This window comes from Bos indicus, chromosome 13 (assembly GCF_029378745.1).
Source record: "Bos indicus isolate NIAB-ARS_2022 breed Sahiwal x Tharparkar chromosome 13, NIAB-ARS_B.indTharparkar_mat_pri_1.0, whole genome shotgun sequence".
NCBI classification, from domain to species: Eukaryota; Metazoa; Chordata; class Mammalia; order Artiodactyla; family Bovidae; genus Bos; species Bos indicus.
In genome coordinates, this window is record NC_091772.1 from 47,246,005 (window position 1) to 47,268,071 (window position 22,067).

Here is a 22,067-nt window from a genome sequence, read left to right on the forward strand (position 1 = left end):
GCAGATTCTGCTGTTTGTGAATTGCCTACACACTAAAATTTATTTGTAAACCCAAAATGAATACTCGTGGTGCTTTTAGTCATTCACAGACATGTACAAAGCAGTGAAAATTTTGAGTCACCCAACACACATGTTCCCAGCTGAGGTTAAACAAGGTAATGCTCTGCCTTCTGGTTTCAGCTCTCAGATCGTAAACAATATTCTTTTAGCAGTCTGTATAATAACACTTTTTTTTTTTTTTTTTTTGCATTTTTGTGCTTCTTCATTGGTGATCTCGCTATTTAAAACAACCCCATTGCAAGATGGCCATGATGTGCCTAATGGAGAAAATATGTGAGATGAATGTCATTCAGGCATGAGATCTAGTGCTATTGACTGTGTTCTCCCAAGAGCTATGGTTCAGGATTTGCTAGGTCTATATTCACGGGGATTTTATAGAACATAACTACCATGAGTGAGAACTGCCTGTACTTGCACATCAATGTCCGTAACAGTACTATTTACACGAGTCCAAAAGTAGAAACAACTCAAATGTGCATCAGTGGAAAATGGATAAACAGATCATGGTATACACATACGATGGAATATTATCTAGCCATAAAAAGAAATGAAATACTTATATATGGATAAATCTTGAAAACATTCTGACAAGTGAAAGCCAGACATAAAAAGTCACATAATGTAGGATTCCATTTATGAAACATCCAGAATAGGTAAATTTATAGAAATAGAAAGCAGACTGGTGGTTGCCAGGAGCTGACAGGAAGGGAAATGATGGGGGTTAACTATTTAATGGGTATGAAATTTTATTTTGGGCTGATGAGAATGTTTTGGAAACCAGAGAGAGATGGTGATTATACAACATTGTAAATGTACTAAAATACCACTGAACTGCTCACTTTAACATGATTAATTTTATGTTATGTGAACATCAGCTAAAAAAAAAATACACACATATATAAAATGATCCCCAATTCTGCATAAAATGTCAGCAGCAAAAGTTGTTTCTTAAGATGTTCTTCCTTTGTTCATTCTTTATGATATTTGGGTATTAACATAAAAAGGAATTAGGGACTTCCCTGGTGGTCCAGTGGTTAAGACTTTGTCCTCCAATGCAGGGTTTGCAGGTTTGAACCCTGGTCAAGGAGCTAAGATCCGACATGCTTTGTGGCCAAAAAGTCAAAACATAAAACAGAAGTAATGTTGTCACCAAGTTCAATAAAGACTTTAAAAATAAGCCACATCACAAAGAACTTTTTAAAAAAGGAATTAAACATACACACACTACTACATATAAAACAGGTAACTAATGAGCACCTACTGTATAGCACAGAGAATTCTACTCAGTGCTCTGTGGTGACCTAAATGGGAAGGAAATCCATAAAAGAGGGGGGTATTTATATTTGTATAATGATTCACTTTGCTGTACAATAGAAAATGTATGCAATATTGTAAAGCAACTATATTTCAATAAAAATTTTTTTAAGAAGGTTGATCTTGAACTCAAAATAGTTGTAATTCCAACAGAAAAACATGTATATGAAGTTAAGTTTCAAGAAATTCTAAATTTTAATATAGCCTTAGTCTGAAAAATCAAAACGTTTTACAGAGGCATTCTCCCAAAGGGTAGGGTCCTGATTTGTTTGGCTTTTTTTCAAAAAATGAACAGATGGAAGCAGGGAGAGGAAGAAGGAAAAAAGGAGACTGCCACGCACATAAGTTACATGCATGTGCCAACTCAAGTGGGGAGTGTTGCAAAGGGATTCAAGTTAAACTTCGGCCAAGCAGACTGCAATGAATACACAGATGAACATTCACTGAAATGATTCCTGAAGTTCCATGAACTGGTGTTTGTGGTTCCAATTTTGCCACAAGATTCAAGGTCTGTTTCTCCTACCTGTGACGAGAGGGTTCTGTCTGAGGTAACTTGGAAGGACGAGCCCAAAGAAGATTGAAAATCCAAGCACAAAGAGGTTCCGGGAAGAATTTAAATCAATGAACTGCAAGTTAGAGAGTCCAACAGCTGTGATCATTCCTAGAGAGAAAACATCAGACCACAAGTTCCATTATCTCACCTATGGCATGGATGACAAGTATGCTGTCCAGGGCAGACTCCCTACAATGGCCTTTCTCTGTCCCATCAGAAACAAGTTGGGAGACCTGTGTAGTGTCAGGACGGAACCAGAAAGTGACCACCTGACTCAGGCACTATCTGGGTTTATTCAGAGGTATAAACATTACACTTTCTTTAGACCAGGCAGAAAACTAAAGACAATGGTTCCCCTTAAAAACTCAATTCAAACATTTCAATTACATCAGGATATGGGCCTGAATATCAGGTCCCTGATTACTAACGTGAATGGCACAGAGATCAAATTGACTCCCTTCTGTAAAAACGGACAGTTTTAAATGGCCTACAGGGAGATGATATCTGAGCTCAAATCAATTAGAAATGGCAACTAGGGACCTCCTTGGTGGTCCAGTAGTTAAGACCGTGCTTACAATGCAGGGGGTGTGGGTTCCATTCCTGGTCAGAGAACTGGGAACTAAGATCCCACACGCTTGTCTATGGCCATACCATCCTGAACATGCCCTATTTCATCTGATCTCAGAAACCAAGCAGGGTTCAGCCTAGTTAGTACCTGCATGGGAGATCCCACATGCTGTACAGTATGGGCAAACGAAAGAGAAAAGAAAAGAACGTTGCTCCTGAAGGTCTTATCTGCAACTAAATTTGTAATGGAATAATTCAGATACAAGAAAAGAAACAGCTTCTATACCACATTAAAAAAATGTGATATCCAAAGATATCTGCAGAGGATATTCAAGGCAGTATGGTTTCAATAAAGCATGATAAGAACCTTAAAAAAATGGCAACTAGAGACTAAAATTTAATCTGATTTTTCCTAGCTCAGTTATTCTACCTTTAATATCAATTCAACTCAGAAAGTGATATGCATTTATATGTTTATAAGGTATATCCTTTTGTATTTTAAAATAGAAATTTATCATTATCTTCAGTCTCACTGAAGGAATTCCTTAGCAATGTGAAGAAAGAAAAGGAGCTTGAGAAGAAAGCCAACTATCAAAGAAATGGAATTTTACCAAAGAGAGTACAGAAGAGGGCACCAAGCACAGGATCTGGAAGGGAGGCGAAGAGCGCACTGAACTTTCCGATCATCCCCAACGCAAGCATGAGGGCTGCGCCGTACTGTATCACTCGACGACTGCCAACCTGCAGGACACACAGAGGGCAGAGACAGGCATTCACCTTGAGGTCCTCCAAGAGCACACTCAGGTCCTAGCAGGCAAATGTGACCAAAACCCACAGACAAAATCTAGGTTACCCTTAAAACTTTTAGTTAAGAGGGTCTAACTTTACAATGAGGATTGATATCAATACATAACTACTGAAAACACATCCAGGGTAAAAAGATTCTCACCACCTTTCCTTGTTCCCGTCCCATCTGGTTCCTGCTGGATTTGACTATGGGGACTCCAGGGCTTGACCTATGGGTCTCTGAGCCCTGGGCAATGTCACCTCACTCTGCACTCACTCCTGAGCTGTGGTCTTGGGTTTCTTAATGCCTACAGCCACCAGCCAGGATGATCTGGTAGTGTCTCAAATCCAAAATTCGAAAAGTACACTTGACCCCGCTTTTCTTCTGGGTTCCGGCAGATGAGACAAAACAGTTCTGGAACTTCTCCTCCCAGCATATTAATCATGAGAGGTGGCACAGCCTAGAGACCACTGTGTGCAGGATTCTAGAGCTGAGAGGCCTGACTCCTATCTCTGCTCCATCTCTAACCATATGATGGGCATTAGCCTCTCTGGGTGGCAGGATCCTCATCTCCGTGACAATGAACAGCGTGCTTCTGCTTTGAGGATTTATAAGCTCCATGTAAAATAGTCTGAACAACATCTGGCAAGCATTAGGTTATTTGATAGCCTCCCACCTGAACTTGCTTCCTGTGGCCTTTCTTCTGCCCACCTGTCCTCTCCATTGTAACGGAGTAACCTCTTTAATATCATGATTTAGGAGATCAGGTCCCTGCCTAAGTCTTCTGGTGCTCATCCCCCTCCTGGCCAGTTCTGACACATATCAAAGTACTGATACTACCCTAAAGCTACCTCCCCTGCAAAGCCTTCTTTCATTCCAAGGCTCGATTCTCCCAACATTGGACTTCTGCAGCATCACACACAGCATTTCCCATGTGGACTCAACTTTATTGGTTAAGTTTGATCTCTGCCTTCTAGAAGCGTCCATCTAGTTCACTGTCACTCAGGTAACAAGAGACAGAGCTGGCACTGGGCTCAAGAATCCTGCACTATTGGTCTCTACTCTGTGCTGCCTCTCCCAAGAGAACATCCTGAGGACATAAACTGGATTAAAGAGCTTCCAGAAATGGAATAGTGTCCACAATGCTTTATGTGGGAGTTACAATGAATAGGAAATGGCTATTTAAATAATTAAAATGAAATGAAATGTAAAACCGGACTCAGTTGTACTAGCTACATTTGAAGTGTTCAGTAGGAATAAGCGGTTGGGGGCTCCCTCAGGGGATAGTGCAAGTACAGAACATTTCCACTGCTGCACCATTCTCCTGGATGATTGCTGGGCTAGACCTTGCAAGAGCTTCTCAATGAGCCCAAGGGTCAAGTTCAGAGTAAGAAGCAAATCTTTTACTAAGCTACCCAGCTAGAATCAGTCACAGCTGATGCTGGGGCCTAGCTTCCATTATTCCAATTTACAGCTCATCCCATTATACCACCACTAAGTGCAGGGATGCAGCAAAAAGGGTCATGCAAATTGGCAATGGAGCAAAAATGACTTACACTTGGCTATATTACATGATAAGGAAGCCTTTCATTTACAAAAAGCAAGCATTTTCAGCAAACATTTTCAAGGACCAGCACTTCAGAGTGAGGGGGAGGTGATGGATACAAATACAAGTAAATCATAAGCTTATGATCAAATAATGATACTGCTGCAATTATTAGGTTGTGGGTTGTCCAGTGGGAAGAAAAAACTCTGAGAAGTTGGGGAGGATTCCCTAGAGATGGTCTTGAGGGATGAGTAAGACAAAGAGCAACCAGACAGAGGGATCCATCTCCCAGCAGAGTCAGTCCTGTTAGATGTGCAGTGGGGAGGACTGGGCTGGCCCTAAGGATGCTGAAACAATAAATCTTGTATGAAAACCATGCATGGAGGGCTGATCTCCCTTAGACGCTGTCCAAAAAAAGCAGCAAGTTAGTCACTCTTTTGTTCAACAAACATTAACCAAGTGCCTATTATACATTTCTATTCTAAACACCAGAGACACAGCCCTAAAATCCCTGCCCTCCTGGTGCTTATGTGAAGCCTTCACATCTTTCTCACTGCACTCTCCCTGGAACCACTTCCTAGGCTCCCTTCTGATCTCCTTCTTGAGTTGCAGCTCTGCCTCCAGGGCCACTGAAAAATTGACACTGCATTTCTGACTTTCCAAAAGTGTTCAACAGGGTGGTATGCTGCAGAGGAGAAATGATCTCCTTTTGGATACCATCAAAAAAGATAGTATGGCCAAGAAGATGGTGTTTACTCTTCCTAGAAATAAACTTAGGTCTAAATATTATATAACAATATCTCTAGTTTGCTTATCTAAGCACATGCTAAATGCTTTACATGAAGTAATTCCAAAATTCTGCAAGAAATTCAGAGAGGAGATGTAACTTGCCCATGGTCATGTCAGAAGAATATGACAGAGCCAGGGCTGAATCCAAAGCAACCACCTCCCTACCATGTCATGCTGCCCTTTTCTGTGGGACAGACAGTGGAACACTCTCAACATAGCAGTCCTGCACATGGAATCCAACCCATCCAACCTGCAGAACTTCAGAATATACAGCAGGGTAGGCAGCCTCACCTCTAATCAAGTAGTCAGAATGTCCATGTCTGTACATGGAATGCCATAACTGGATAAAGGACAGTAAATAGTAGAGTTGCCAGGAAATGGAGACAGATCCTCAGAAAGAGCCACAGATCACCCTCTTTCTATATGTTCTGGAAGACTGGTACAATGGTCCAGACTAATGCTGTCTGAAAGAATTTCACACAATGATGGAAATGTTCTGTATCTGTGCTTTCCTTTGGCATCCACCAGCCACATGTGGCTACTGACTACTATACTGTACAACATAGACCTAGATCTAGAACTGCTAGATTTCACATATGAGTTCTTATCAGAAAAGCAACTGTTCCAAGCCCTTCAGCTGGATAAAAGGCAGGATACAGCCTTAAAACTTTTGCTTCCTTTTTCCTGGGCAGGGATCTCCCATTAGCCACATGGTTTAGGCCACAGAGAAGTTTCTGGTGCTAGTCCTACTTCCCAACCCCAAGGCATTTGTATAGATGTCTCAATTATAGCCCCTTGTGAGTAAGAGTAATGGAGCCAACTCCCTCAAATTGATAAGGCCTCTGCTAGGGGAAGTGGCTCCAAAGGAATTCAGAGAGAAGATCAATTGGCTCAATTAAAAAATGCTGGCAGGGTGCCTTTTCAGAATAAGCCAGCACCATCTAAATTATAATAAAGGTAATTATTTCTCAAACCATCTCAGTAATGTTTTAGAAGGAACCCTAATGACAGCACTACTTACTCCCTATAGTGACTCTAGTTAAATTATCTGTGATGCATTTTAAAGAGGTGCAGAAAGAGAGCTGGCTTATTAAACTGTTTCCCCAAGAGTCCCTCCATCTATAATAATTTTACCATTATGTTATTTTGGATTAGTTACAGGTCTACAGGTTCATGGCAGCAAACTTGCTAGAGAGTTAATGGCTTACACCCCATTTGGTGCCCATTTGACCCTCTCCTTAGCTCTGTGTGCTCAGTATCTGCAGCAATAGGACCCAGGAATCCTGGAAGGAAATGCCCATCAGGCAGCCCTCACATGTCATGCACAAGGAGAGACAGGCAGCCAGCGTGGCCACTGGCACACCTAAGGTTGAGCTCTGTGATGGCCTGGCCAATTTACAGAAAAACCAACCAGCAAGTCAGGCTTGTACAATGTATGCTCTACTCCCTCTGACCTGGATTTGCAGTTAAAATTACCCAAACCAAGTATCTGGTTTCTTTTTCCTGGTTATAGAATAGTGCAAAGAGCTGGAGGAAGATTTCTAATTTTAAAGAGGTCAAATGATTCCAGAATGCTCCAACTCACCCCCAAGTTCTCAAGATACAAGGTTGAGGAGAGGGAGACCTCTGACCCATGCAGTCCATCTTGGATGATGCTGAACCAGTTCTAACCGTGTCTAGCTGCGCAGCATACAATGGCCAGGGCCGAGCTGCATTCCTCAACACCCTGGGCTAACAGCAAGCATTGGCCCAAAGCAACTGGGATATAAAATTTATTTCCTAGTAAATCTGAAAGGCCGAGAAGCAGCCTCCTTGTTCCTGAAGCTAGATTATGGTATGTATGCTTGGAGTGGGGTTAGGGGGAAAGACAAGTGGGGAGGACTTCAGACCAGGTACCGCTTCAACCTGAGTGACTTGCTATGGCTTGTTGTGTTCACTAACTCCACAACAGATTTCATCTGAAAGAGAATGATGCTGCTACAGTTTGAAAACTTCATTAATTCTTTACTGTAAGATTGATTTATTTGTAATGGGTAAAGCAATTTCTGGGGCTTCCCTGGTAGCTCAGCTGGTAAAGAATCTGCTTGCAATGCAGGAGACCCTGGTTCAATTCCTGGGTCGGGAAGTTTCCCTGGAGAAGGGATAGGCTACCCGCTCCAGTATTCTCGGGCTTCCCTGATGGCTCACACAGTAAAGAATCTGCCTGCAACCTGCCTGGGTTTGATCCCTAGGTTCGGAATATCCCCTGGAGGAGGGCATGGCAACCCACTCCAGTATTTTTGCCTGGAGTATTCCCATGGACAGAGGAGACTGGCGGGCTGCAGTCTAAGGGGTCGCAAAGAGTCAGACATGACTGAGCAACTAAGCACAGAGATAGAATGCAATTTCTAATCTAGAATTAGTGCCATCTCCTAACTGGTCTCCTGTTTCCACCCTCTTCCCAGACCCCAGTCGTCTACTTTCATCATAGCAGCCATAGTAATTCTAAAAAAAAAACACCCAAAACAAAACCAGATGGACTCACACCCTGCGGGACTCTCTCCCTGACTACTTCCACTTAGGCTTTGGCAGCCTTTAAGGCCTACATGACCTGGTCCTCAGTTACCTCAAGAACCTCATCTGCTCTTACCCAATGACCCCCACTCCCATCTCTGCTCCTGCCCCACTGGCCTCCTTGCTGAGCTGCAGCATACCAGGGTGGTTCTGTGATAGCACTCTGCCCCCTGTCTGAAAGCCCCTTCCCTAGGTACCTGCACAGTTCCCTCCCTCAGTTCTGTCAGGCCTTTGCTCAAGGTCACCTTCTCAGTGAGGCTTAGCCTGATCACCCTAACTTACCCCTCTGATCCCCCCATTTTGCCCCATATTTCTGTCATACTTATTATGCTTACTATTTATTGCTTGTCTTCCTCTGATAGAATGTAAACTCCATAAATGATGGAAATATTTTTCTTTTTCATTCACTGATGTATCCCAAGTGCCTAGAATAGTGGCCTCACAAAGGGTCAGTGCTTAACAAAAATTTGTAGAATGCATGAAGAAATTGCACCTGAATGCCTGCCTACCCAGGCCAGTCAAGGGGAAAGAGACCTCTATCAGCATTCCAAAAACTCATCAATGAATCAAAAAGAAATGGGGAAGAAGATAATCTCAGAATTGGAGGCCATCATTTCGGAACTCACAGTGGCCAGACCAATCAACAAAACGGATCAACATTTAGAGGCCCAACCATTTAATTATAAAAATATCTGTACCTTAGTAATTCCCAAAACTCCAATGTTGGGACTGGATGAAGTAGAGCCATTCCCAGTTCCAAAAATGCCATCGAGAACACAGGAGAGACCCTCCACGAAAATCCCCCTAAAATGTAAAGGAATGGAGTAAAGAAAAATATTAATTCAATGGGAGAAACACTCTGAAATAGTCTAAATGGTTATGACCCAAAGGCAGGGTCCACAGACCTGTAGCCTCTACTCTCCCCAGGAGGGGTTAACAATGCAGAATCCCAGGCCTGAAGACGCACATTTTAACAGGGTTCTCCATGCTCATTCATGGAGAAATGAAAGATGTGCTTTCAGAAGCACATCTCTGAATCACACATTAGATGCAAGTGTTTAAAAATTATTCCAAATTACAATATTTTTGCCAGAAAATAATCATTTGTGGTAATCTAAGACAACATAGGTCATCCATAGATTTGATTCCTTTCTTATTAATACAGTTTTATCAGAAAGAAAATGCTTTGTAATTTTATAAATGTTGGAACTTTCAAAAGAACCAATATATAAATAATTTATTCATATGCACTAGCTCCATTAGAGAAAAATGGAAAGACTAGGGCTCTAAACACCAACAGAAGCAATGCAAAAGATGCAGAGATATCAGCCCTTTCGTTCTCATCACACACAATTCCTTCTGGAAGGGTGGCAGCTGGCTGGGAAAGGTGGGATGATCTGGGCTACTTTATTTTCTTTACAGCTTCTATACAGCCCAATTTAACCCCAGCATTGAGAAACTGAAGACTATATCTACTGAGAATATAAACTTCACAGCTCATAAACCTCTAGATTTTATAGACTTCATTTATTTCTGCTCTTGTCTCTCTCTATATGAATTGTAACTGTGAAATGAACAGTAGGGAAAACAAGAAATCAAAGGGGACAATACATCCATGATCCCAAACCAAGCAAAGAACAATGGCAGTGTCTGGCACTTGTTTTGCTGAGTTTAAGGTCTGGCGAGATCTCACAGAGAATGTCTTATACGATTGTCACCATGAGAAAGAAGGGTGGGAATTCTGCTCTATATTATTTGGATGTGGAAAATGAGAGCAAAACAGGGGCAGTTACTTATTCAAAACAAACAGCCAATAAAGAGCCCTGATGCTTGGCTACTTCATGTTGAAACTCTTGACTGTCCAAACCAAAGAGCAAAGTATAAGGCACTGGGCCCAGTGAAGAGTTCATTTTCTCAGGAACCCACCTGTTTATTGCATGGATGGGAGGTGATGGGGCACAGGACAACCTTGCACAGGCATAGTAGTCCCCGATAGACTCGATAATACTGGCAACAACCGCACTGAGCATGCCGATGACACCAGCTGCAGAGACAGTGGGCAGTCCCCACTGAACTAAGGAAGAAAAACAAGCATGAAAGCCTCATAAACTTTCTTAGAGGGGCAGGCGAAAGTTATCAGGATATTGAGTCATTCAGTATGTCAGGACTCTATAAGAACCACTCAGATTTTTAAAGCTCATGGTAACTATTTTTACACGTAAGTCATCAGTGCAAAATGCCTGGGAATAGTTCCTGAGTTGAATGAAAACAGTAATAATCAGGATTGATCTGCTTTATTTAAAAGAAATTGTTTGACTGGAAGAGGCGGGTGCTCCTCTTTCTTGCTTCAAAGCCACACTCAGTGTCTGCTAAATTAGAATTTAACACAGCCTGCTGTGTTGGGATGGGTATTTGTATGCAGAGAATGTTTAGCCCTGCTGTGCAAAGCATGGTACAAAACAGTGCTCCTGTCCAGAGGGAGGCATCAAATGGAAAAGCAGTGAAAAGTCATCACGTAAATTTAAATGCCAACAGTCGAGCATGGCACAAAGTATAGACAACCCTTTTCTAGTATAATACCAGCACTTTTTTAAAAGTACATCATGTTACAGAAAACTAAAGAGTTTCCTTTAAGAAAGCAAAGCAAAGACCCCAGGTAGATTCATTTTGAGTATCCGGATTTAAAAGTGTATCTATTTGGACACTGAAAACCACTGATCTTCTTTAATAAAAACAGCATGAGGAACCTTCACTGCTAAAATGAATAGACTTCTTTGTGAAGTACCTAGACTTTCTTTCCCTGAACCATTAGTTATTACAGAGCTACTCAGTAGAAAGTACATGAAGAGAAATGTGTAGAATGTCTTGTGCAGGGGCCAACAATATACCTAAAAGATTTCAACAGTGCAATGGTTGGATGTCGCAATCAGTACCAGTTAGGAAGTCAGGAAGTGCCACAGTCTCTGTTGAAGAAGAGTCTGGAAAGCAGCACACAGAGCGGAGAAGGCGTTCTGGAGGGGCAATCAGTGGATGGACAGAGCCGGGGAGAAATAGGCTGCTGCTCACCAGAGGAGGCCTGGGGCAGGTGGGCTTGGAAGGCCTTAACCAACCTCCTGGAGGGGCTTGGCCTCTGGCTCCTGGGTGATGGAGCAACCCCAAGTTTAGGAGGGGAAAGATAACACATAAAGTAAGATGTACAGAATATCCCTTGTGTGTGTGTATGGACAGAACTTTTCCTTCCTGGAGCTCACTTTGCCCCATGGGAGCTGACCAGGGGATGTTGAGGCAGTTTATATTCAGGGGTTCAAGGTCCAGACCCACCAGCAACTGGTTTGGTCAACATCTCGTCCCTGGACTAGTTTGGAATGGATTCTTCTCATGCAGATGATTTCTTTATCAAGCAACATTTTGTGTTTTCTAAATAACCTTTGATACAGTTTTCTTTACTAAGGCAGCAATATGGTTTCATTTATGTGTCTAGATTTTGGGATGGGAGTCTTATTTTATTTTGCCATTTATTATTTATCAGAAATTGCCTTTTATTTTCTCAGACTTTTTACTTTAATTGCTTTCTTATCCCCCACACTTTGCCTGAAATCCTCAGCAAGATTTTTAAAATCTTTATCCTATTTACTTCAACATTTAAAATTTATAATCTTAATTTTTGACCCCTTTTCCTTCAGATTATTTATTTAAAATTTAAACCTGTTGGCCTCCAGCCTTCTATTTAAGCCTGTTACTTCATCTTTCTTTTCATCTAGAACTTTTAGTTTGTTACTTGATAGCAGGGTTTCTCAGCCTGGCACTTTTGACATTTTGGATGTGAAATCTGTATTTTAACAACCAGTCCAAGTAATTCCTAGCATACTAAAGACTAAGAACCACTGGTCTAGATATATAAAAACTTGTCTCTGGATTAAGATACATGAAAACTTATCTCTGGATTAGGAAGTACATAAGACTACACCCTTCTGGCTCAGGGAACAGCTCTTTATCTAGGGAAGCTCTGGCAATAGAGGAGCTGGTAGCACTCAAGGGCTGTTGTGAAAAGAAACCAGACAGCACCCTCTGCAATCATAATGTTAAGGACCTGCCCACTTGGTTATGCCTCCCTGTGCACAGGCCCCATGGTCCCTGAGCAAAGTCTCATCTCTCAACACACGCACAGCTGCTTCTCTGGGACAGCCCGCTCTGTGTTTCTATTAATATTTGTGCTCATCTTGGGAGCCACATGTATAGGCAGAGAGGACCACCCATATGTGCTGTGGGGGCTACCTGCCTTCCCATGGCTTCAACTGACTCCCTCATCAACAGACTTTTAATCTCATTTTATCTCAGATTACATGTATGTTTATGAACCTTGTATGGAGGGGACAGGCATACATAAATACATACTTAAACCATATAATCTGATGAGATTCAGAATGCTTTAGAAAGACGAAACTTTTTACAGTGTTTGTAAATGTGTTAAGACCAGGACGAACAACTTCCAGAATCACTATCGTTTAACATGCTTAGAACATTTATCTTTGACCCAATCTTAATATTTTTGGCTTTTCCTCATTGTCAGAAAATATGAAAATGTGACAATTGGATAGGGGTGTAAACTGAAACAATCTGACTAAGCTCAGGCCTTATTCTAACAAAAACCTTAAATGCTGGGAACAGTCTTCACATTACAACAAGTATGTAATAATCACTGGGTTCACACAAAACGCTTCTGGGGCTAGGGTCCAGAAAATGCTACACATGAATCCAAGTGACACCTCACAGCTGGGGTTCATACACCCCTGCCACCTGGCCAAGAGTTACCCAACAATGAAATTATAACTTAAGATCCATTGTCTGTTTGTGAATATTAGTTTACCTGACAGCTGTGACCAAAAAAAAAAAAAAAAAAAAGAATGATTATGGCTACCTATTGAAAGATTATACAAATTCCACCAGGCTTGAGCAGTCTACTAATCTTCAGGCCCCTCCTACTCAAGTCTGTTCATTTCGGTGGTTTGGGTACTGTGCAGCTCTATACTTGCCTTTCTAAGCAGCTGACCTCAAATCCTGGCCATTAGAGCTCAAATCTGGCAAGAGGCTCCTTGAGCCTGAGATTTTGTCCTAATGGAACCAAAAGAATCAACTAGTACAACTGAGAAGAGAGCTGGTTAGTCTCTACAGTCCTCTAGAAACAGAGCCTCCTGCCTCCCTTCTCTGCTAATCTAATCCTCTGAAGGCCAGAATGGTACGACTTTCGGGGCATGCTCTGCAACAAAGAAGACCTTTGGTGTTGCAGAGCTTCCTGCCAACTCCCAACTCCTCTAGGTTGGACCCGTGTGAGCTCCTGACCACTCATGACCACCAGAATACTTACATGGGTATGGGACCTTAAACCACGGGGCTACCAGAAGCACACCCTGCCTGGCATCAGTTCGAGCATAGAAGCCATACTTCGTGCTGTCAGGAGGGAAGACATCTGTCACTGTGAAGATGAAGCAGAGTAGCCAGGATACAAGGATGGCCAGGATGATCTGAAGTGGTCAAAGGAAAAAGCTCTGTCAGGCCAACAGAACTGGTGGTTGCTAGCAAAACATGCCTTCCTGCAATGGGATTATTATATCTCAGAGCCCATCAGTACTTTGCAGAAAAAAACATATAAAGGATCTGTGTAAAACCTATTCCTTGAATGGAATCACATTTAGAGACAGTAGTTTCATATAGTAAAGTTATTTAGTTTGAAACTGGCTAGTAAAATAAGAATAATGGACAATGGGCCTGAAAAGGCCACGTGGAGTCAGACCTCCCTCAGCTCCAAGGAGAATCAATGTCCTCTTACATACTGTTAAAAAGACTCCATGGTCTCTTGGATGGCATTGCCAACTTGATGGACATGAGTTTGAGCAAGCTCTGGGAGTTGGTGATGGACAAGGAAGCCTGGCGTGCTGCAGTCCATGGGGTTGCAAAGAGTCAGACACAACTGAGTGACTGAACTGAAAAGGACTCCAGGACTGGAAACTTCTACCACTTCTAAAATTTAGGTCCATGATGGTCATTAGAAGTCTGAGATCATCACACAGACATGGTCCCTCAGGACAACATGCCTAACCCCCTCTTCTCATTATAAACTTTTTACATATGAACCAAATGCAATAGTGTCAAAAAAAAAAAAAAAAAAAAAAGGTAATTACTCACAGGGAACATTTTGAAAAGCTGTAACTTATATGCAGTCCATCCTTTCTTGGATTTGTAAATTGGGAGAGGAAATTTAACATTTCTGGCATATTGAGAAAATAGTAATACTAGGAAAATAGTCCTGAGGAGAGAAAGAAAATGAACTAGGTTAAAGGCTGTTACATCTACGTTAAAAATAATACTCAAAGTTTCAATGACAAAATTGACCACATGTGTTCAATTCATTTCTCTAGAAAGCTGCTATTCCTCTATTATTTGGGAAATGTCTTTTGGAAATGTCATTTTTACATCTTAACATTTCCAAATATGGAAATGAGATTGTCATGTAAATGCTTCAGCTAAATATCCCTTAGGAGATGAAGAAAAACTGAAGAATGTACATACTGATAGGAAAAGTTCACGCTATGTGAGAAAAAGACAAGATGCCAGATACAACAATACAAAATTACAACTACGAATTAACTAAAAAACAAGCAACTACCACACAAGAGTGCATGTGTATACACATGCATGAACGCAAACAGGTAAGAAGGACATGATCCGGATGCTCACAAGGATTGGTTTAGTCCCCATTTTTCTGTATGTTCTGATTTACTTGGAAGGAACATAAATTACTTTTAAAAAGAAAAAACTAAACTTAAATATTTAAGAAAGCTATATACAATAGCATTCAATATTAATAATTATATTCCTGGGCTTCCCTAGCGTGGCTCAGTGATAAAGACTCTGCCTGTCAATGCAGGAGACATGGGTTCGATCCCTGATCCAAGAAGATCCCACACGCAACAACGCAACTAAACCCATGTGCCGCAATTACTGAGCCTGTGCTCTAGAGCCCAGGAGCCTCAACTACTGAAGCCTGTGCTCTGCAACAAGAGAAACCACCTCAATAAGAAGCCCATACATTGCAACTAGAATAGCCCCTGCTTGCAACAACTAGAGAAAAGCCCAAGCAGCAACAAAGACCTAGCACAGCCAAAAATAAATTTTTAAAAATTATATATATATATACGTATATATGTGCATGTGTGCTTAGTCGCTCAGTTGTGTCTGACTCTTTGTGACCCCATGGACTGTAGCCTGCCATGTTCCTGTTCCTCCCTCCACAAGGATTCTCCAGGCATGAATACTGGAGTGGGTTGCCATGCTTTCCTCCAGGGGATCTTCCCAATTCAGAGATCGAACCCAGGTCTCCTGCAATGCAGGCAGATTCTTTACCATCTGAGCCACCAGGGAAACCCAAGAATACTGGAGTGGGTAGCTAACTATCCCTTCTCCAGGTGAACTTCCTGATTCAGGAACTGAACTGTGGTCTTCTGCATTGCAGGTGGATTTTTTACCAGCTGAGCTACCCGGGAAGCCCATGAAATATATTCATATATAAACAATATTCCTGAGAGATTTCTGTCTCAAGACATTATGCACTGGTCTTCCCGCCCATTAGCCTACTCTTCCACAGTAGCTTCTATAATCATTTACTTTACAGACAGACAAAGCCAGCAGTCCAAGATCATGCAGCTATGTTGGCCAGGGGTCTAGCTCTACAGCCTGGGCTCTGAACTATGCTGCCACATTGTGAGGGCAGGGATGTCTGGGCTGACTCAAAAGTTTATGTGTAACAAGTCCTATACTCTTGATCCAGCTATGCTGAATGCTGTAGGAAGCAGGTGGTCCAGTGACCCCCTGGAGCAGAACCCAACACATCCTCACGTGTCTGGTGCCCCATGTATGGCAGGTGTGGGATAGCTTCCCATATTGAAACAATGAAGGTATACCATAATATGTCTCATCACCTGTAGGGACTCATTCTTTCTCTTATTACCTTAGAGTTGACAGGAAGAGAGGATTCTCAAAGTTAAGCTTAACTGTTCCTGGGAACAGTTCTAATTGCTGAAATGGAATTATCAGTTCCATTGACAGCCAGTTAAGTGCCGCTTCACAGTCACACTCCAAATGAGGTGTGGATTGCAGCTGGCTGCCACTCTACCATTTCCTCACCTATGCAGGCACTTCACTGACCTGGTGCCACCACAAAGTCATCAGATCAGTACCAGTTCAAGGATGAAGACATACATGGTGCCCGAGTTATTCCAACTCCCCCATGAATGGGTGATGTTTAACAAAAACCAGTATGACAATGAAGGATACGAAAAGAGGTGTATTTTAAACTTAGATCAACATAAATTTTTCACATCTTAAAAAACGTTACTGATTTACTTCCAATTATATACTAAGATCCAAAAAGCCTGGTATCTGTTATTACTGTTATTATTAGTGCAGGTGACATGTCACCTGACAGTTACATCTGACAGTTACGGTGTCCACTTTTCAAAGCACGTTTAAAAAGGGAAAGGGGACACATAACAGAGTCCAACGAAGGACACCCACACTTCAGGTTCAAATCTGGCAACTGAAATTGAAAAGTGAACTGAGCAGGATTCTTCTGTTTTAATTTTAATCCTTGAATACACCTGTGGGACAGGTAGGGCAGCAGCCCCATTGCAGAAAGGCAAGAGCAGAGGCTCAGCACTGGATGCTGTGTCAGAGTTCACAAGACTTGGCCCAGCACAGAAGAGACAGGATCTGAGACTTGATGCTCAGCCCACAGTTCTGTCCACCACACCAGGATTTCCATCTCATGTGACATTCTGCTTATCTGTCTACCTTTGTTTTAACTTTACCTATATTATGCAAGCAATACATACTAAAATGTAGAAAAACTATAAAAGGCAGATAAGTGAAAAGAAAGACTCAAAATCTTGAAGACTGCTCATCATCTCATATTGGATGACAAGGATGCAGCACTCTGGTCTACTGAACCCCAGGGCTTTTAGAGCATGTTATTGGGTCCCAGGCACTGGGATTAGAAAGGCAAACAGGACTATCTGATGTCATCCTTGCCCTTGGAGCACAAACAGGTCATCAACTGGCCCCAAAAGGAATCAATCATATTTTACATGCTGCTTCCCAACTACCCTGCAGCCCCAGTTAAGGCCTGACCTCAAGAGATGGCAACCTCCATCAGCATCTTAGTGGCTGCTCAGCATTCCATCTAGTGGCTGTACCATACCACATCTTATTTAAACACGTCCCTAAAGTATGACATTGGGAGCAACATAACTGCAATGAATCATCTTTCCCTGGCACCAGTGTGAATATCTGCTTATGACAAGTTCCCAGGACTAGAATAGATCTGTCAAACAATGAATACCTTACTGAAAAGTGCTTTGATACAAACCGCTAAATATTAAATACATACAGAAACGTTGGGTGAATTTACAATCACATTCAGAGACCAAGAATGTCCATGTGCTAATGTGATCTGCAGCAAAGGCTTAATTTCCAAAATATACAAACAGCTCATATATCTCAACAACAACAAAAAACCCAACTGGAAAATGGGCAGAGAGCCTAAATAGACATTTCTCCAAAGAACATATACAGATGACCAACAGGCATATGAAAAGATACTCAACATCACTAGTTATTAGAGCAATGCAAATCAAAACTACAATGAGGTATTATCTTACACTGGTCAGAATGGCCATCATTAAGAAGTCCAGAAATAATTTATCTGAAGATCAGACAGAAAAAGTTCTACAAATGCTGGAGAGGGTGTAGAGAGCTCTCCACACTGTTAGTGAGAATGTAAACTGGCACAGTCACTATGGAAAACAGTATAGAGGTTCCCCAAAAAACTAAAAATAGAGTTGCTATATGATCCTGCAATCCCATTCACGAGCACATGTCTGGAGAAATTTAAAAAGATACGTGCACCCCAATGTTCACTGCAGCACTATTTACAATAGCCAAGAAACGGAAACAACTTAAATGTCCATTAACAGGTGAATGGACAAAGAGGATGTGGTATAGAAACTAATCAACTAGACTTCAATGAAAATTAAAATCGAGTGAAATTTGCTCAGTATTGTTCGACTCTTTGCGACCCCATGGACTGTAGCCTGCCAGGCTCCTCTGTCCATGGGGTTCTCCAGGCAATGATACTGGAGTGGTTTGCCATTTCCTCCTCCAGGGGATCTTCCTGACCCAGGGACTAAACCCAAGTCTCCTGCATTGCAGGCAGACTCTTTACCGAGTAAGCTACAAGGGAAGCCCAAAATTAAAATAACCTATACTAAAAAAAAATGATGTGACAGACACACACACACACACACACACACACAATGGACTACTACTCAGCCATAAAAAAGAATGAAACAATGCCATTCACAGCAACGTGGATGGCTCTACAGGTTATCATACTAAGTAAAATAAGTCAGGAGAAAGACAATACCATTATCACTTACATCTGGAATCTAAAATATGACACAAATGAACTTATCTATAAAATAGCTTCACAGACACAGAGAATAGATTTGTAGTTGTCAAGGCGGTGTAAGGGAGGGATGGACTGGGATTTGGGGATTAGCAGATGCAAAATATTATATATAGAATGGATAAACAACAAGGTCATGGGACTTCCTTAGCAGTCTAATGGTTAAGACTCCATGCTTCTACTGCAGGGGACATGTGTTCAATCCCTGGCTGGGGAACTAAGATCCCATATGCTACATGGCCTGGCCAGAAAAAACCAGAACCAAACGAGAAAACAAGGTCCTAATGTATAGCACAGGAAACTATATTCAATATCCTGTGATAAACCATAATGAAAAATGTGTGTGTGTGTATATATACACACACATATATATGGATAACGGAATCACTGCTATACATTAGAAATTAACACAAAACTGTAAATAAACTACACTTCTGTGAAATAAATTTTTTTAAATATCCATTTCCTATTCACTGTAGCAGGGGGGTTTATACTTTTAAAAGTGAAAGTGAAAACTGCTCAGTCATGTCTGAATCTTTGTGACCCCATGGATTATACAGTCCATGGAATTCTCCAGGCCAGAATACTGGAGTGGGTAGCCATTCCCTTCTCCAGGGGGTCTTCCCAACCCAGGGATCAAACCCAGGTCTCCTGCATTGCAGGCAGATTCCTTACCACCTCAAACAAGGGGAAGCCCAAGAATACTGGAGTGGGTAGCCTATCCCTTCTCCAGGGGATCTTCCCAACCCAGGAATCAAACTGGAGTCTCCTGCATTGCAGGTGGATTCTTTACCAACTGAGCTATCAGGGAAGCCCTTTATTCTTTTAAATCCCTACCAATTTCATCAATTTAAAAACACTATCATCATTTTAATATTCATTCTTTAACATGAAAATAGGTATTTCAGCATTGTTTGCAACAGGAAATATTTTAAATAACATGCTTGTGTATCAACTGGGAAATGGCTTGTGTGCGTGTGTGTGCTCAGTCATGTCTGACTCTTTGTGACCCTATGGACTATAGCCTGTCAGGTTCCTCTGTCCATGGGATTTCCCAGGCAGGAATACTGGAGTGGGTTGCCATTTCTTCCTCCAGGGGATCTTCCTGACCCAGGGATCAAACCTCCATCTTCTACATTGGCAGGTGGAGTCTCTACTGTTGCATCACCTGGGAGTAATTTAATATAGACTATTTGATACTACTTACATTGTGCAGCTGTAGAAAGAATGAAATAGATTTAAACAGATTGTCTTGGGAAGGTGACCCCAACAAATTATTGAGATGAAAAGTTATAAAATAATGATAAAGCTGTATATGTACACGTTTGTATTTCTGCAATAATGCAAAATATGGAAGGAGAAACACTATATTATTGTTAGTTATTCAAGAGAAGATTTTTTTGAGGGATGGGGTGTATGGGAGGGACTATTATTTTACTTTAGATTTCTCTGTTTAATTATTATTAAACTCCAAATGCCAAGAATCTCAACGAATTTGAGGATATAGGTAAAATGAGACTTTTCTGGAATGTTTGGTGATGGTACATGGCAATTTATTAAACTATTCTACTTTTGAATAGATTTTAAGTTATCCATAAGAAAAGTAAACAGAAAAATATTTTCAGGAAAAACAGTTCCCACTCAGAATTTATGTACAGTGTTAGAAATGGCAGGTAGTAATTCACCACATTGACTCTTCCTTTAGAGACAGTCTGTCTCTAAAGGCCACATCTATTGGTTGACTTAGGAGCACAGTGACCCACCACCAATACTCCTACTGCTAATGGGTCCCCTTCCATGTGAATATGCATAATGATAACAAGTGAAGATAGCCCTTTTTAAACACTGATTGGTTATTTGTATTATTATGTTTTTGTTAAGTGGTTGTTCATACTACATCCTTCATTTATTACTCTACCAGGACTCTCTCTCCTTTAAATTAACTGGTGAAATTCTATGAATTGGGAACATTATCCTTTCTTATGGAGTTTGCTGTATTTTCTCAGATACACTTAAAATTTATTATCAATGGTTTTTGATATGAGCTTTAAATTAATCAGTGGTAAAACCAATCTTTCTCTTTTCCTATCTGCCTTATCTAGCCTATTTAATATAGGTTTCCTTATAGCCCTTTCATGATTTTATTTTCTACATTTGAGTCTTTAATTCAACTGAAATGTAATTTGATATAAATCAGAAATCTAACTTTTTCCCAAATAATTATTTTTTACACAGTTCATTCTCCACTGATTTCAAGCATCATGTATAAGTATTAATTTTTTTTATTGGCCATGTTTCTATCCTTTATGTTCTACTCTATCAATGTCTACCCTGTCCCAGATCACAGTATTAAGTCCTAGAATGTGCTTTAATTATCGTTAAGGGCAAGTCATCAAGCCCTTCTCCCTATTCCTGCATTGATCCATATTATTTTACTTTGTCTTATTTACTGGCTAGCACATTCAAAACTTTAAATGATTCTGATAATAAACATTCTTATCTCAGTTTATGATTACAATAGGCTGTCTAATTTAAGTTTTTCACCATTAATGTATGTTGTTGTTCAGTCACTAAGTCGTGTCCAACTCTCTGCAAACCCAGGGACTACAGCACACAAGGTTTCCCTGTCCTTCAGTATCTGGCAGAATTTGCTCAAACTCATGTCCATTGAGTCGACGATGCCATCGAACCATCTCATCCTCTGTCAGCCCCTTCTCCTGCCCTCCATCTTTCCCGGCATGAGCCTTTTCCAATGAGTCAGTTCTTTGCATCAGGTAGCCAAAGTATTGGAGCTTCAGCTTCAGCCCTTCTAATGAATATTCAGGGTTGACTTCTTTTAGGATTGATTGGTTTGATCTCCTTGCTGTTCAAGAGGCTCACAAAAGTCTTCTCCAGCACCCCAGTTCAAAAGCATCAATTCTTCAGTACTCAGCTTTCTTTATGGTCCAACTCTCACATTCATACATGACCACTAGAAAAACCATAGATTTGACTATACAGAACTCTATCAGCAAAGTGATGTCTCTGCTTTTTAATCTGCCATCTAAGTTTGTTATAGCTTTTCTTCCATGAAGCAAGCATCTTTTAATTTTATGGTGGCAGACATCGTCCACAGTAATACTGGAGTCCAAGAAAATAAAATCTGTCACTGCTTCCACTTTTTCCCCCATCTATTTGCCATGAAGTGATGGCATCAGATGCCATGATCTTAATTTTTTGAATGTTGAGTTTTAAGTCTGCTTTTTCACTCTTTCACTCTCATCAAGAGGCTCTTTAGTTTCTCTTCACTTTCTGCCAGTAGAGTGGTATCATCTGCATATCTGAGGTTGCTGATATTTCTCCCACAATCTTGATTACAGCTTGTGAGCCATCCAGCCCA

The 22,067-nt window shown here is 41.1% G+C and overlaps 1 protein-coding gene across 3 annotated transcripts in view; it reads right to left on the bottom strand.

Annotated features, from left to right (window-relative positions):
- The window catches only part of SLC23A2 (solute carrier family 23 member 2), a 142,717-nt gene that overhangs the window by 7,309 nt on the left and 113,341 nt on the right, over positions 1–22,067 (bottom strand). For all 3 annotated transcript variants that reach the window (XM_070801141.1, XM_070801143.1, XM_070801142.1), the window contains 6 exons: positions 14,353–14,473; positions 13,535–13,691; positions 10,096–10,243; positions 8,868–8,973; positions 3,106–3,235; positions 1,898–2,035 (listed from right to left, as the gene is read on the bottom strand). In XM_070801141.1, coding sequence (XP_070657242.1) covers positions 1,898–2,035; positions 3,106–3,235; positions 8,868–8,973; positions 10,096–10,243; positions 13,535–13,691; positions 14,353–14,473 — 800 coding nt within the window. The remainder of the gene's footprint in view (positions 1–1,897; positions 2,036–3,105; positions 3,236–8,867; positions 8,974–10,095; positions 10,244–13,534; positions 13,692–14,352; positions 14,474–22,067) is intronic.